The following is a 14,497-nucleotide window of genomic DNA, read 5'->3' as shown; positions in this document are numbered from 1 at the left end:
CCCTTCCCTTCTCCCTCTCTCTCCTTGTGAAAAAAAAAAAAGAGCATGTGTAGTTTGTATTAACAGGGAAAAGCTGCAAAAACCAAAAACCCTTTGTAGACATCTCAGCATTTTCCCACATACCAGTCATCTATATTAACAATAGGAGGCATGAGTGTGACTGTTGTCTATCATGTGCCAGAACAGTCATGACTGATTGATGCCCATGTCTTTTCATTGCCAAGTCTGAGTATACCTTGAATGAGCCCTTGGGGTGCACCTGGTTGAGCACACACATTGCAGTGTGCCAGGATCTGGGTTCAAGCCTCTGGTCCCCACTTGCAGGGTGGTGAAGCTTCACAAGTGGTTAAGCAGTGCTGCAAGTTCCCCCCCTACTTCCCTTCCCCTTTCAATTTCAACCTCTACTCCAAATATATATATTTAAAACTATTTAGAAAAAAAAAAAGGAAGGGGGGAATCGGGTGGTAGCGCAGCGGGTTAAGCACAGGTGGTGCAAAGCACAAAGACCAGCTTAAGGATCCTGGTTGGAGCCTGCAGCTCCCCACCTGCAGGGGAGTCACATCACAGGCAGTAAAGCAGGTCTGCAGGTGTCTATCTTTCTCTCCCCCTCTCTGTCTTCCCCTCCTCTCTCCATTTCTCTCTGTCCTATCCAACAACAACGACAGCAATAACAACAATAATAACAACACAATAAAAAACAAGGGAAATTAAATAAATATAAAAAAATTAACAAAAAAAGAAAAAAAAGGAAGGGTCCAGGTGTTGGCGCATTTGGTTGAGTGCACATGTTCCAATGTGCAAGGACCCAGGTTAAAGCCCCAAGTCCCCACTGCAGAGAGAAAGCTTCACAAGTGGTGAATCAGTATTGTGGGTATCTCTCTGTCTCTCTCCCCCCCCTCCTCTCTTGATTTCTAGCTCTCTACCCAATAAATAAATAAAGATAAAGAAAAACCCAAAACTTAAAAAAAAAAAAAGAAAGAAAAATATATCATATGAGCCCTCGCCGTGTCAAGGTCTTGGTTTCCTTTTTTGTAAAGTGAAGGAATTCTAGTGGATTCCTCACTAGGCTTTCTAGCTTCCAATTCCTATGAATGAGGATGCGCTCTCAAGAGCCAAGATTTGCGACAGTGTAAGAATAGACTAACATTCTTTCAACAATAAGAGCAGCAACTGAGGGACCAAGCGGTGATACACTTGGGAGAGCTCACGTTACAAGAACAGGGTCCCGGGTTTAAGCCCCTAGTCTCCCCCTGTGTGTGTAGGATGGAGCTTCATGAATGGTGGAGCGTCGTTGCAGGTGCCCCTATTTCTCCATCTCTATCTCCCACTCCACTCTCAATTTCTCTCTCTCTCTATCCAATAAATAAACAAACCACTTAAAGTGAATAAAGAGAGAAGTGACTGCACTCACCACTTCAGCCAGAACCAATGTCTGTTCAGCAGCCTTCTGCCAGGGGACAGGAACTCAATGACTCGATGTTCATATTTGGCCATAAAAAAATCCCAGGCCACAAAGAAGACGATAGCCACAGTGATCACAAAAAGAGGGAGGGCTCTCTGGAAGTTGAGCACACAAGCGGCAATCACAATAGCCAGGTAACCTGTGCAGGAAGCAAACAGAGTCAGTGAGTGTTGTTCTGGTCAGGTGGAGAACAGGACTGGCCTAGCTCTGCCAAGGTCAGGCTCAAGAAAATAACCACTGAAGACAGGAGTATTCTTGCTATGCTTACTGGCTTTTCTCACGATAAGAATTATATTTGGGGTGGGGGTCTTGGTTTTTTCTCAAGGCAAGTCTCTAGGGGGTCTCATTACAAATGCTAAGAGGACAGAGTATTGGGCTTTATTTACTTTATGTTTTTATTTGTGATTTCTTAGTGATTTGCAAGATTCTAAGATAATAGGGGCTCAGTTCCAGACCACTCCCACCAAAGTTCTGTGCCCCTACCTGCCTCCAATGGTAACCACCATAGTTCTTCCCTGGTCATAATGTTAGTTGAATATATATATATTTCTTTTTTCAAGTTCATGTTTTTCAAATATGTACAGTCCACATCATATGTTCTATGACTTTTTTTTTTGTATTTATAAGACTCAAATGAGTAATTTATATTACATTTTAAAGGCTTCCCCCCAAACCCTATCTAGGTATTTCTAATAAGGTCTTTTATCTTCCTGAGATTTTAAACGTTTTTTTTTTTTTTTTTGCCTCCAGGCTTATCACTGGGGCTCTGTGCCTGTACTATGAATCCATTGCTCCTGGAATCCAATTTTTTCATTTTGTTGCCCTTGTTGCTATTGCTGTTGTTGTTGTTAGATAGGACAGAGAGAAATCGAGAGAAGAGGGAAGACAGAGAAGGGGAGAAAAGGATAGACACCTGCAGACCTGTTTTACCACTTGTGAAGCAATTCCCCTCCCCCCACTGGTGGGGAGCTGGGGGCTCGAACTAGGATCCTTATGCTGGTCCGTGCACTCCGAACCATGTGCATTTAACCGGCTACACTGCCTCCCAGCCCCCGAGATTTTAAACTTTTAATCAGAAAAATGAAAAGGTATATACAACATGGATGACTGAGTTTTATTTTCCATAAAACTGTCTGAATTTATGAATTTTGGTGCTTGACCATTGAGCCTCTCTCTTGGAACTAACAACCTTTCTCCTGGTATTCTGACTTAGCAGGTGGGCTTCTAATAGAGAAAGGATAGGTGTTGAAACCATCACAGGCAAACAGCTGTTGCTTCTTGGTGCATAGTTCAGATCTAGCCTGGGGCTGCGGGGACAAGCAGAGTGGTTAAGCAGGACTTTCATGTCTGAGGTACCAAAGGGCCCAAGTCCAGTCCCCAGTACCACGAAAAGCCAGAGCCAAGCAGTATTCTGGGGAAAATTTGCATAAGAAAGAAATTAGAACTGTTCATACTGTACCACAGAACCCCCAAAAGAAGGCATGAGAGTGGGCTGGTGGAGCAGCTCAGTGTGCAGATGCCATTCACTGCCATCAGGCAAGGGGGCTTGGACTAAAATGGGCTTGAGCTCCTCCTCTTTGTGTTGTCTTTGCGTACAGTGTGAATTGCTCATGTTGTTTTCTATAATTAGGGTCCTACCTTGTGTTTATCAGCTATTTTCCTGTTACCTGGGTTTGCTTTGTCCAACCCTCAAATCCACTTTGTGATCAATAGCAAAGGCTGTGAGAGTAGATGATTTAACAAGTAGCCACTGGCTGCATCAACTGGGTTGGGAAGCAAATTGTATCCCTAGCTGAGAACACTAATCAGAGTGTGTGTGTGTGTGTGTGTGTGTGTGTGTGTGTGTGTGTGTGTGTCTTTAAATCTATATTTACTTACTGAACAGAGACAGCCAGAAAGCCAGTAATCAAGAGGGAAGGGAAGATAGAGAGGGAGAGAGACAGAAACCTGCAGCCCTGCTTTACCACACGCAAAGCTTTCCCCCTGCAGGTGGGGACCAGGAGCTTGAACCTGGGTTCTTGCACATTGTGACATGTGCAATCAACCAGGTGCATCAACATCTGACCTCTAATCAGGGTTTTCTTTTCTTCTTATTTTTAATTTAAATATTTTATTTTTAAACCGCTACAAATGCTTTATACAATATTCCAACATAAAGTCCCCATACAGAAACGTAACAAAATGGGAATGATAGTGAAGGCCTTTAAAGTGGCACAAATTTGCCAAACAGATATTAAACTACAAACTTTAAGAGGCAGATTACTTTTAAAGTTGAGAACAGAAAGAAAAAGAGCATGGATAAAACCTAGTCATTGCCCACCAACTCAGAGTCCTTAAGGGGAAGGCATGTAGTGCATGAAGAAGTGATCATTTAAAAATGTTTTATTATATCTATTTATTGGATAGAGACAGCCAGAAATTGAGAGGGAAAGTGGTGATAGAGAGGGAGAGAGAAACACCTGCAGCCCTGCTTCACCACTTGTGAAGCTTTCCCCTTGCAGGTGGGGACTGGGGGTTTGAACCCAGGTCCTTGCATACTGTAATGTGTGCACTCAACTAGGTGCGCCACCACCAAGCCTGAAATGATCATTTTTATCTATAATCAGGAAGAGGCCAGTTTATCAATTTTTAAATCTCTATTAGAGATGCAAGTGTGAAACCTGGTATGTCAATTTATTTATACTTACATATAGATGTAAGTCTATACAGGTCTGTGATGCATATGGGGCACTAATATATTGCTACATAGTTTCCAATAATGTAATAGTGATAAATTAGTACCAGATAATGATATGAGAGGATAATGCCCACCTGGATATATAAACATGACACTGAGTCACATCTCTGCCTCTATGGGTGATTCAGTAAAGTGTATGGGGAAGGCGATTTACTTTTGTTCTACAGAAAACTAGAATTTGAGTCCTTAAAAGAGACACTGGCATTCCACTCCTTCTTACTACTTACCTATTAACAAAACTCCCCAGAGGATGTAACGAAGGGTGGTTTTGTGTCTCCTACAAAAATCGCAAACAGCACCATATTTTCTTGCCAGGTACCTGCAACAACACAAAAGCATAAAGGCAAGCAGATAAATACCATCACTATGTGTGAAAAAGAGAGCAGTGACTCCCCAATGCAGGCATTGGTGCTGTGCCCAGCAAGACTTAACATCTGTCTTAGCTCCAATTTCATCCTCTCTTTGGAATGTGATCATAGCCGATCAGTTATGGATTTATCTGGTCAGCACAAATGAAGTGCCTTTTTCCATTCCTTAAAGGAAGGTGTCAATATCTGCCATAAGACCACTGTTCCATTCCACACATGTGGGCTAGCTAACCCTAAGCTCATACCCTTTTCCGTTATCTTGCCCAGTTTTTACCAACAGAAACCTTCATGTTGTACTGCTTTGGGGAGGCCTCTTCCGCTTCCTGGAAGGACTATTGCCCTCTTCATGAATCATTTCATACAGTCCATTGTGTCTTTAAAGTGAAATTGATCGGATCTTTGGTAGTTTACATATGAAATGAACTGGCATCCCATGGCTAGATGAGACTTTGTAAAACAAGCAAGTAAACACGTTTATGGGCTGTGTCCTACAGAATAGAAGTGGAAAGCTCGTTTCATTTTTGAACTAAAATCCGTCAGGGCTTGGGACAGCCTTTGCTGCAGGGCTGCACCCAGCCCTGAGAAACTACAGAGATGCAGAAAGCATGTTCCTGGAACAGAGGAATGGTAACGGAGCACTCAACAAAGGCTGAAAGTCAGTCACAGGATGAGTGCCTCTCTCTCGACCATGAGGGCCTCCATTGACTTGTAAGCCACAATTATGAAATGTTGGCTAAAAATAAAAATCCAGGGGCTGAGCAGTGGTGCACCTAGTCGAGTGCATAAAGAACTGGGTTCAAGCCCCCACTCTCCACCTGCAGAAGGAAAGCTTCATGAGTGGTGAAGCAGTGCTGCAAGTGTCTCTTTCTCTTTCCTTCTCTGTCCCACTTCCCCTCTCAGTCTCTGTCCCATCAAATAGATAAAAGAAAAAAAATTATAGTTTGGAGGCTTCCATTTTAAAAATAATTTTATAAAATACAGTGTAAATCTGGAAGGCATCATGCTAGCATCTTTTCAACCACCAGGTTCCAGATGCTATCATGATGCAAATTGGACTTTCCTGGACAGACAACCCCACCAATGTGTCCTGGAGATCCAATTCCCCAGAACCCCACCCCACTAGGGAAAGAGAGAGGCAGGCTGGGAGAATGGATCAACCTGTCAACACCCATGTTCAGCGGGGAAGCAATTACAGAAGCCAGACCTTCCACCTTCTGCACCTCATAATGATCTTGGGTCCTTACTCCCAGAGGGTTAAAGAATAGGAAAGCTCACATCCATCCAAAAAGATCTGTGCACACATATGTTTTTGGCAGCACAATTTGTAATAGCCAAAACCTGGAAGCAACGCAGGTGTCCAACAACAGATGAGTGGCTGAGCAAGTTGTGGTATATATACACAATGGAATACTACTCAGCTGTAAAAAACGGTGACTTCACCATTTTCAGCCGATCTTGGATGGACCTTGAAAAATTCATGTTATGTGAAATAAGTCAGAAACAGAAGGATGAATATGGGATGATCTCACTCTCAGGCAGAAGTTGAAAAACAAGATCAGAAACTAAAACACAAGTAGAACCTGAAGTGTAATTGGCATATCACACCAAAGTAAAAGACTCTGGGGTGGGAGTGGGTGGGTGGGGAGAATACAGGTCCATGAAGGATGATAAATGACATAGTGGGAATGATAAATGACATAGTGTTAAATGGGAAACTGGGGAATGTTATGCATGTACAAACTATTGTATTTATTGTTGAATGTAAAACATTAATTCCCCAATAAAAATAATAATAATAAAAGAATAGGAAAGCTATCAGGGGAGGGGATGGGATACGGAGTTCTGGTGGTGGGAATTGTGTGGAGTTGTATCCCTCTTATCCTATGGTTTTGTCAGTTTTTTTATAAATTAAATAAATAATAATAAAATAAAATAAAATACAATGAACTCTCACCCTTTCTGGCTGCACAGAGTTTGAATGAGTTGCCTTGGTGGGAGGCTGACAGACTTTAGGGCAGTGGGGTGTGGGGGGAGACTTGAAATATAAGGGGAGCAGATATATATATAGGCATTTTATGGATTTCAGGGCTATTAACCAATGGGTGGTGATAAAGCTTTTCTTTCCTGCAGATTACCCAAGAAAGGAATGGATTTTTCTGATAATGCCTGTGGGTGAGTTGTAAGGATTGTTGGTGGTAAGTCACAGTTAATCATAATAAATGTTTAGAACTGTATAAGGATAGAACAAAGTGATGAAGCCAAATAAAAGGTAAGCATGGTTATTTTTCTAGTTGGAACTTGTACCCTTCTTGATGGGTTTCTGAGTCATTTTCCACGTCTTCTTTGTATTCCGGAGAATCCTGCTCAATGACAACTTGTTCTTCGAGCTGAAAGTCAAACAATGATAAAATCATGAGAATTCCAGGGCTGGGGAGACAGCATAATGGTTATGCAAAAAGACTTTGAGGCCTGGGACCAGGTGGTGGCACAAACACCTAGGTTCAAGCCCCTACTCTCCACAAGAAAGCTTCATGAGTGGTGAAGCAGGACTGCAGGTGTCTCTGTCTCTCTCTCCTGTCGATATCACTCTCACCTTTCAATTTATCTCTGTCTCTATCCAAAAATAAATAAAAATATTAAAAAAAAACTTTCAGGTCTGAGGTACCAGAAGTCCCAGGTTCAGTCCCAAGCACCACCATAAGCCAGAGCTGAGCAGTACTCTGGTAAAACAAACAAACAAACAAATAAATAAATACAATTCCAGATGCAATAAGCCCTGATCTCCTTTGCTCATTGCTTTTGGGGGGTGGGGGCAAAGAACTTTCCTAAAGTTTTTTTAATCATTACACAAGAAGACAAATCCTATTTCACACTACACGTTTTCCCCTTTATCATGAAAAACAGCCTTACATATTACTCCCCTTATATATTTTCTAATTCTGAAGATTTATTTATTTCATTAGAGAAAAAAGAGAGAGAGAGAGAGAGACAGGGCCAGGTGGTGGTGTACCTAGTTAATTGTACACGTTATAGTGCTCAAAGACCTGGGTTCAAGCCCCTGGTCCCCACCTGCAGGGGGAAATCTTCATGAGTGATGAAGCAAGGCTACAGGTGTCTTTCTGTCTCTTTCCCTCTCTATCTCCCCCTCCCCTCTCAATTTCTCTCTGTATCTACTCAATAATAAATAAATAAATAAAATTAAAAAAATATACTGGAGGGAGAGAGAATCAGAGAGGGCAGAGCACCTCTTCAGGATGTGGTGCTGGGGCTCAAACAATGGGCCTCAGATCCAAGTCGTTTCTGCCACATCTCTTTTTATCATCAAAAGAGCTCTTGGTAATTCCTCCTTTTCTCTAGGGAACTGGCACATGTATCTCTGCTCATTTGTTTCTGTTTATGCTATAATCGTTCAAACTCTATCCTGTACTAAATGAATACCAGAGGCCACACAGATTCCCCCCTGGTACTCCTCCAAGCTCTGCTTCCCAAAAGTCCAGAGACCAAGGAAGGCTTCATTAGCATCTTTAAGAGATGAAACTTCCCTTGGGGACCAGGGTTCTTATCAGTTGGGTTAAAGGAAAATTAGTTCCATACTGGGAGACAGAATAGTGGTTATGCAAAAGACTGAGGCTCTGAGGTCCCAGGTTCAATCCCCAAACACCACCATAAACCAGAATTAAGCAATGCTCTGGTCTCCTTTTGTGTATCTTTCTCTTTGTGTCTGTCTTTTGCTCATTAAAATAAAATTTAAAATATTTTTTAAAAGACAAGTTAGGGGTGAGGGTAGATAGCATAATGGTTATGCAAACTGACTCTCATGCCCGAGACTCTGAAGTTCCAGGTTCAATCCCCAGCACCACTATAAGCTAGAGCTGAGTGGTGCTCTGGTTAAAAAATAAATTAAATAAATAAATAAATAAATAGACAAGTTTGTCCTCTTCACTAATCCTTACTCTCATTAATTGAGTGAGGATTATACCCAGTCTTTCGAGGTACTAGCTGACATCTTAAGTATCCACGACCTATCTTGTTCTCAAGATGGTACATATTTCTTGCCTCCCTTCATGCTGCAATTATAATTTAAAAAAAAGAAAAAAAATCCAGGTATGATAACCACCTACAGGGGTGGGGGGCGGATAGAGAAAAGGAAGCAAAAGTGTCATGGTTCTGAACAAGCTCTAAGAGGTCAAATGCCCGACATCAGCTTCTGACTTCTATCATACCCCTTTGACTCTCTTGACAACTTAACTCTTAGAAGTAAATCATTAGCTGAAAAGATTCTCAAAGATCAGATCATTCTTTTGTAAGGGCTTGACCTGAGGAGCTCCATTTTGACTCCCCAGTGACCCTGCCAGTATCAGTCAGTTCCAGGAAAATTCTTGCCCCACTCGAGTATCAGTGCACTTACGACATACTCTTAAGAAGAGGGAGTAGCGGGTGTGGATTCCTCTGAAAAGAAGGTGTGGAGAGTCAAAAGTGGGGAGTTCTAAAATTAACTGCCTATATTAGCTTCTGTGTCCTGCTTGTTTGTGAAACTTGTGATTTTGCCTATATAACCAGCTGTGTAACAAGGGCCGGAACTGCTCTCTGGCAGTCTGCTTTGTTGGACTGTGCCCAGCCGGGCCTAGCCAGGAAATAAAGACTTTCATAATTAGACTTTGGTCTCAAGTTGTCTTCCTTGTCTGGAACCCACACTTTGATGCCAGGCCCCAGTACATTTATGCTTCAGATTCTTTATCTTCTGAACCTCAGGAAGGAGAAAGGTAAGAGGATTTTTTCCCCTTTATTGGGAGATTTATGTTTTATATTCAACAGTAAATACAATAGTTTGTACATGCCTAACATCTCTCAGTTTTCCACATAACAATACAACCCCCACTAGGTCCTCTGTCATCCTTTTCCAGGACCTGTACTCTCCTCCCCACCCACCCCAGAGTCTTTTACCTTGGTGCAATACATCAACTCCAGTTCAAGTTCAGCTTAGCGCTTTCTTCTCTGATCCTGGTTTTCAACCTCTGCCCATGAATGAGATCATCCCATATTCATCTTTCTCTTTCTGACTTATTTCACTTAACATGATTTCCTAGGATAATTCTGAGACATTATCTGAGTCCAAGATACAGCTGTTTAGGACAGGGAGCCTCCCCACTGAACACCTCACTTGCTGGGCCAGTAATCAAAGTTTGGTAGAGTTTGGGACCAGAGAAATAGCTCACTTTGATACTGCACTGCTTTGCCATGTGTACTATCCAGATTTGAGCCCAGCCTCCAATGCATTGAAGGAAGAAGCTCTGATGCTGTGGTCTCTCTCTCTCTCTCCCTTTCTTCCTTAATCTTTCTCTCTACCTTTCTATCTTTAGCAAAAACAAACAAGCAAAAAAAAAAAAAAAGTTTGGTAAAGTTTGAATCTAAATGACCATCATTATTTTCTTATTGTAAAATTGCCTATTACCCTCCCCTAAGAATATGTGGTATTACTATTGTCCCCACCCCAACTTGTTTTCACCTTTAAAAACAAAATAAAACAAACAAGAAATAATAGCCTCCCTGACCCCAGCATCATAGAATATTTCTCTCCCTCATTCCCCAAGTCAAACCATTTGAGAATCATGGCCACTGCCTCACGTGTGACTTACTTCGCAACTCACTGTGACCAGACCAGATTTGTGCTGAGACAGTTTCGGTTGAGGTGACTCAAGGACCACTGTTGTCAAAGTTAGTAGCTACTTTCCAATCTTCACTTTACAATAGCAAAGTGTCTTATTTTATTGTGAAATAGTTTTTCTTTCTTTTATCTCTCTTATTTACTTGCCACCAGAGTTGTCACTGTGGCTTGGAGGCTGGCTGCATAATGAATCATTGCTCCCAGTGGCCATTTTTCCTTTCTTTCTTTTTCCACCCACCCACCTTCCTTCCTTCCTTCCTTCCTTTCTTTTTTTTCTTCCTTCCTTCCTTTCTTTGCTTCTTTCATTCATTCATTTATCCTTTCTTTCTTTCTTTCTTTCTTTCTTTCTTTCTTTCTTCTTGGTGGGATAGTGAAAAATTGACAAAGGAGAGGGGAGACAGAGAGAGAGTGAAAGAGAGATACTTGTATCTCTGCTTCACCACTCACAAAGCTTCCTCCCTGCAGGAGGGGACCAGGGACTTGAACCTCAGTCATCACACATGGTAATGTGTGCACTCAAGTGGGTATGCTGCCACTTAGCCCCCCAATTTTTTTTCTTAAGTATTCATTTATGTATTTATTTACTTAATAGAGACAGAGAAAAATTGAGAAGGCAAGTGGGAATAAAGAGGGAGAGAGAGGGGAGTCGGGCTGTAGCGCAGCGGGTTAAGCGCAGGTGGCGCAAAGCACAAGGACCGGCATAAGGATCCCGGTTCGAACCCCGGCTCCCCACCTGCAGGGGAGTCGCTTCACAGGTGGTGAAGCAGGTCTGCAGGTGTCTATCTTTCTCTCCTCCTCTCTGTCTTCCCCTCCTCTCTCCATTTCTCTCTGTCCTATCCAACAACGACAACAACAATAATAACTACAACAATAAAACAACAAGGGCAACAAAAGGGAATAAATAAATAAATAAATAAAAAAGAGGGAGAGAGAAAGAGACACTCAAAGAACTGCTTCATTGCTTGTGAAGTTTCCCCCTGCAGTTGGGGACCAAGGATTTGAAACTGGGTCCTGGCTCATGGTAACATGTGTGCTCTTCCAGGTGCTCCACCATTATGTGAAACATTTTTTAAAAAGATTATTTTTGGGAGTTGGGCGGTAGCACAGCGGGTTAAGCTCAGGTGGTACAAAGTGCAAGGACCTGTGTAAGGATCCCAGTTGGAGCCCCTGACTCTTCACCTGCAGGGGGTTCACTTCACAGGTGGTGAAGCAGGCCTGCAGGTGTCTGTCTTTCTCTCCCCATCTCTGTCTCCCTCTCCTCTCTCCATTTCTCTCTGTCCTATCCAACAACGACGACAATAATAATAACAACAGTAAAACAACAAGGGCAACCAAAGGGAATAAATAAATAAATAAATAAATATTTTTTTAAAAAAGATTATTTTTAGAGCAGTGCAAGGTTCACAGCAATGGAAAGTAGAGAATTCCTATATACATATAGGTCTCTCACCCCCAACAGCTTCCCCCATTATTGACACCTCCCTCTTGAGTGGTCTCTTTGTTACAACTGATGATCTACAATGACAAATAATTGTCACCCAGAGTTCACAGCTCAGCTTAGGATTCACTCTTGGTTTTGTACAGACTAGGTATCTGGACAAATGCATAGTGTTATGTATGTGTCATCATAGTGTCATAGAGAAACGGCTCGGGTTAGGGTAAATAGCATAATGGTCATGCAAACAGACTCTCTTGCTTGAGGCTCCATAGTCCCAGGTTCAGTCCTCTGCACCACCATAAGCTAGAGCTGAGCAGTGCTTTGGTGAAAAAAAAAAAAAGTTGGAAGAGAGAGAGAGAGAGAGACTGCTCCTCTGTGCACTGATTGTTCATCCCTCCTTCTCCCCTGGGTGACTGCTGAAAAATTTTTTTATTTTAACTTTCTGCAGTTTTTACCTTTCCCAGAATGTCAGAAATTTGTAATCACACAGTACACTTGGTAATTTTGCATTGCTTCTTTTCCTTAGTAATGCACAACTAATGCTGTCTGTGTCCTTAGATAGCTTGACAGTTCCTTTGTTTTGGGTCCTCAGGAAAACTGAGGAAGGTGGAGAAAAACAAACATCTCTCATTGTCTGGATGTACCACAGTATTATCATTCACCAACTGAAGAAGTAGCTTTCATATTTTGGCTATTGTAGTAGTGACTATATATATTTAAGTATAGGTTTTTGTGTGGGCAAAAGTATTTTGCTTTCTTTGGTTGACTAATTACATGAACACTCTTTTTTTTTACATGGTATTAAGTGAAGTAGACAGGTGTTGTGACCCCAATAGGAGTTTAGGACTATTAGCATACAAATGACGTCACCCTAAGGAGGTGCTTCAGAGAAGGGAAAGGATAAAAGCAAGGGGCTTTGAGCACATTGCTCTCTTTGGCTGTTGCTGCTTCACCAGGTTGGAAGCATCTCGGGGTGGAAGTGCATCATGTTCTGCCATGGCTACTTCTCCTGGGAACTGAACACGTGTGACTCTGCTAGCCGGTAAACTTTTAGACCCCTCTACAGCCATGAACAACCTTCACCAGAGATGATAATTGTTTATCTTATGGGACTAAACTTTTGATAACTATATTCAGACTTTATAGACCTAGTGTACTCTTAACCCTTGATGATAAGTGCTTATTTTGCCTTTTACCTGTTTCACCCTAATAAACCTTGTATTGTTTAAACCAGTTCCCAGCTCCCCACTGTGAATCCTTTTACGGGACGTAAGCAGCCCCCACACCCAAAACCTCTTTATAAGTTAATTTACAACAGACAGGTACCAAATAATATGTATAAGATGACCTCAGTGTAGTAGTATGTGTTTTTAAGAAAGCTTTATTCCTGGAGGATAGGTTCTGCTTCTTTAAATTTGAATTACAGGTCTTTTTCTGTCCTCCAAATTTCATAACAAAGATTTTCCAAATGCTGCTTCTTTTTGAAATTTCTTTTGTCATGAGCAAGCTCACCTGAACAGATGGCTTGACTTTGGCTAGAGTTACATTACTAAGGGTTCTCTGTACATGAGCAATTTGCTTACTGCAAACTAAGTCCTTCATTAAGTGAGGCCCTACCCAGAATTCAACAGGTGCAAGATCAGAGTGGCATTGTGACCATTGTGACAGAGCACCTGAGCTGGCTGTGTACACTTGGTTTCACTGAGGAGTCCTAGGGCATGGCGGACAATTAGAGGGCTGTGTTTAGAAATCCCTCGTTTTCCTCTATCACTTCAAGACAGAGATGTCTTTGAAAGATTTGCATACTCATTTATTGACAGATTAGAGAGAGGTCAGAGCAACGATCTGCCCAGGGATCCAATTCCAGGGCCTCATGCATGCAAGTCCTGTGCTCTACCACTGAATTACCTCTCCAGCCACACATTGGAGGAGCTTTCGTGTAAGACATTGTCTTCTGGAACTTGTCAGCCATGATCGTACAGTGTCAGAGAAAGTCAGGGTATACTCTCTAGCAGAGAAGGGCAAGAGAAGTGGCTAAAGGCAAACATTTCTTTGTCAGGTGGTGTGTTTTCTTCAAGACTCTGATTTACACCCTCTAATTATCATTTACTCCAGCCCACCACATGCCAGCAGCTGAGTGGCGTGCGTTTGGTCCCTGATGCCTGCCTCAAAGCGGTTTCCATGGTAACAGACCCACTCCGTGCTTCAACCATACCTGTGCAGCGTTTATGTGCTCTCTGCTTTGCGCGGCTCTGCTCCTCAGTGAGTTGTTGTTTCCTGATGAATTCTGGTTTTCATGAAAGTCATCTTCATTCTGAGAAAAGTAAAGATTGCAAAAAATAAAAAACAATCTGGAGCATTGCTGATCATATTCATATATATATATATATAGTTGTTGCATACTACCTAGAAGACTTTTAAGGGATGGGCTAGCAGAGATAAAAGTTTTTGGATCAGCCAACTGATAAAAGAGTCTGTGAAATTTGGGATCATGGGAGTCGGGCTGTAGCTCAGCCCGTTAAGCGCAGGTGGCGCAAAGCACAAGGACCGGCATAAGGATCCCAGTTCGAACCCCGGCTCCCTACCTGCAGGGACGTCGCTTCACAGGCGGTGAAGCAGGTCTGCAGGTGTCTATCTTTCTCTCCTCCTCTCTGTCTTCCCCTCCTCTCTCCATTTCTCTCTGTCCTATCCAACAATGACAACAACAATAATAACTACAACAATAAAAAACAACAAGGGCAACAAAAGGGAATAAATAAATAAAATAAATATTAAAAAAATAAAAAACAAACAAACAAACAAAAAAAGAAATTTGGGATCATAGAGA

The 14,497-nt window shown here is 42.0% G+C and overlaps 1 protein-coding gene across 1 annotated transcript in view; it reads right to left on the bottom strand.

Moving 5' to 3' along the window:
* Nucleotides 1–14,497, bottom strand: part of SLC28A3 (solute carrier family 28 member 3) — an 81,961-nt gene that overhangs the window by 32,302 nt on the left and 35,162 nt on the right. Inside the window, exons 2-5 of the mRNA XM_007528395.3 lie at nt 13,886–13,984; nt 6,872–6,954; nt 4,427–4,518; nt 1,412–1,601 (exon numbers count right to left, since the gene is read on the bottom strand). Of these exons, the coding sequence (XP_007528457.2) occupies nt 1,412–1,601; nt 4,427–4,518; nt 6,872–6,954; nt 13,886–13,984 (464 nt within the window). The remainder of the gene's footprint in view (nt 1–1,411; nt 1,602–4,426; nt 4,519–6,871; nt 6,955–13,885; nt 13,985–14,497) is intronic.

Source organism: Erinaceus europaeus, chromosome 10 (genome assembly GCF_950295315.1).
Source record: "Erinaceus europaeus chromosome 10, mEriEur2.1, whole genome shotgun sequence".
Taxonomy (NCBI): domain Eukaryota; kingdom Metazoa; phylum Chordata; class Mammalia; order Eulipotyphla; family Erinaceidae; genus Erinaceus; species Erinaceus europaeus.
Note: the sequence above shows the minus strand (reverse complement) of the source record. Positions and strands in the feature narration are given on the sequence as shown.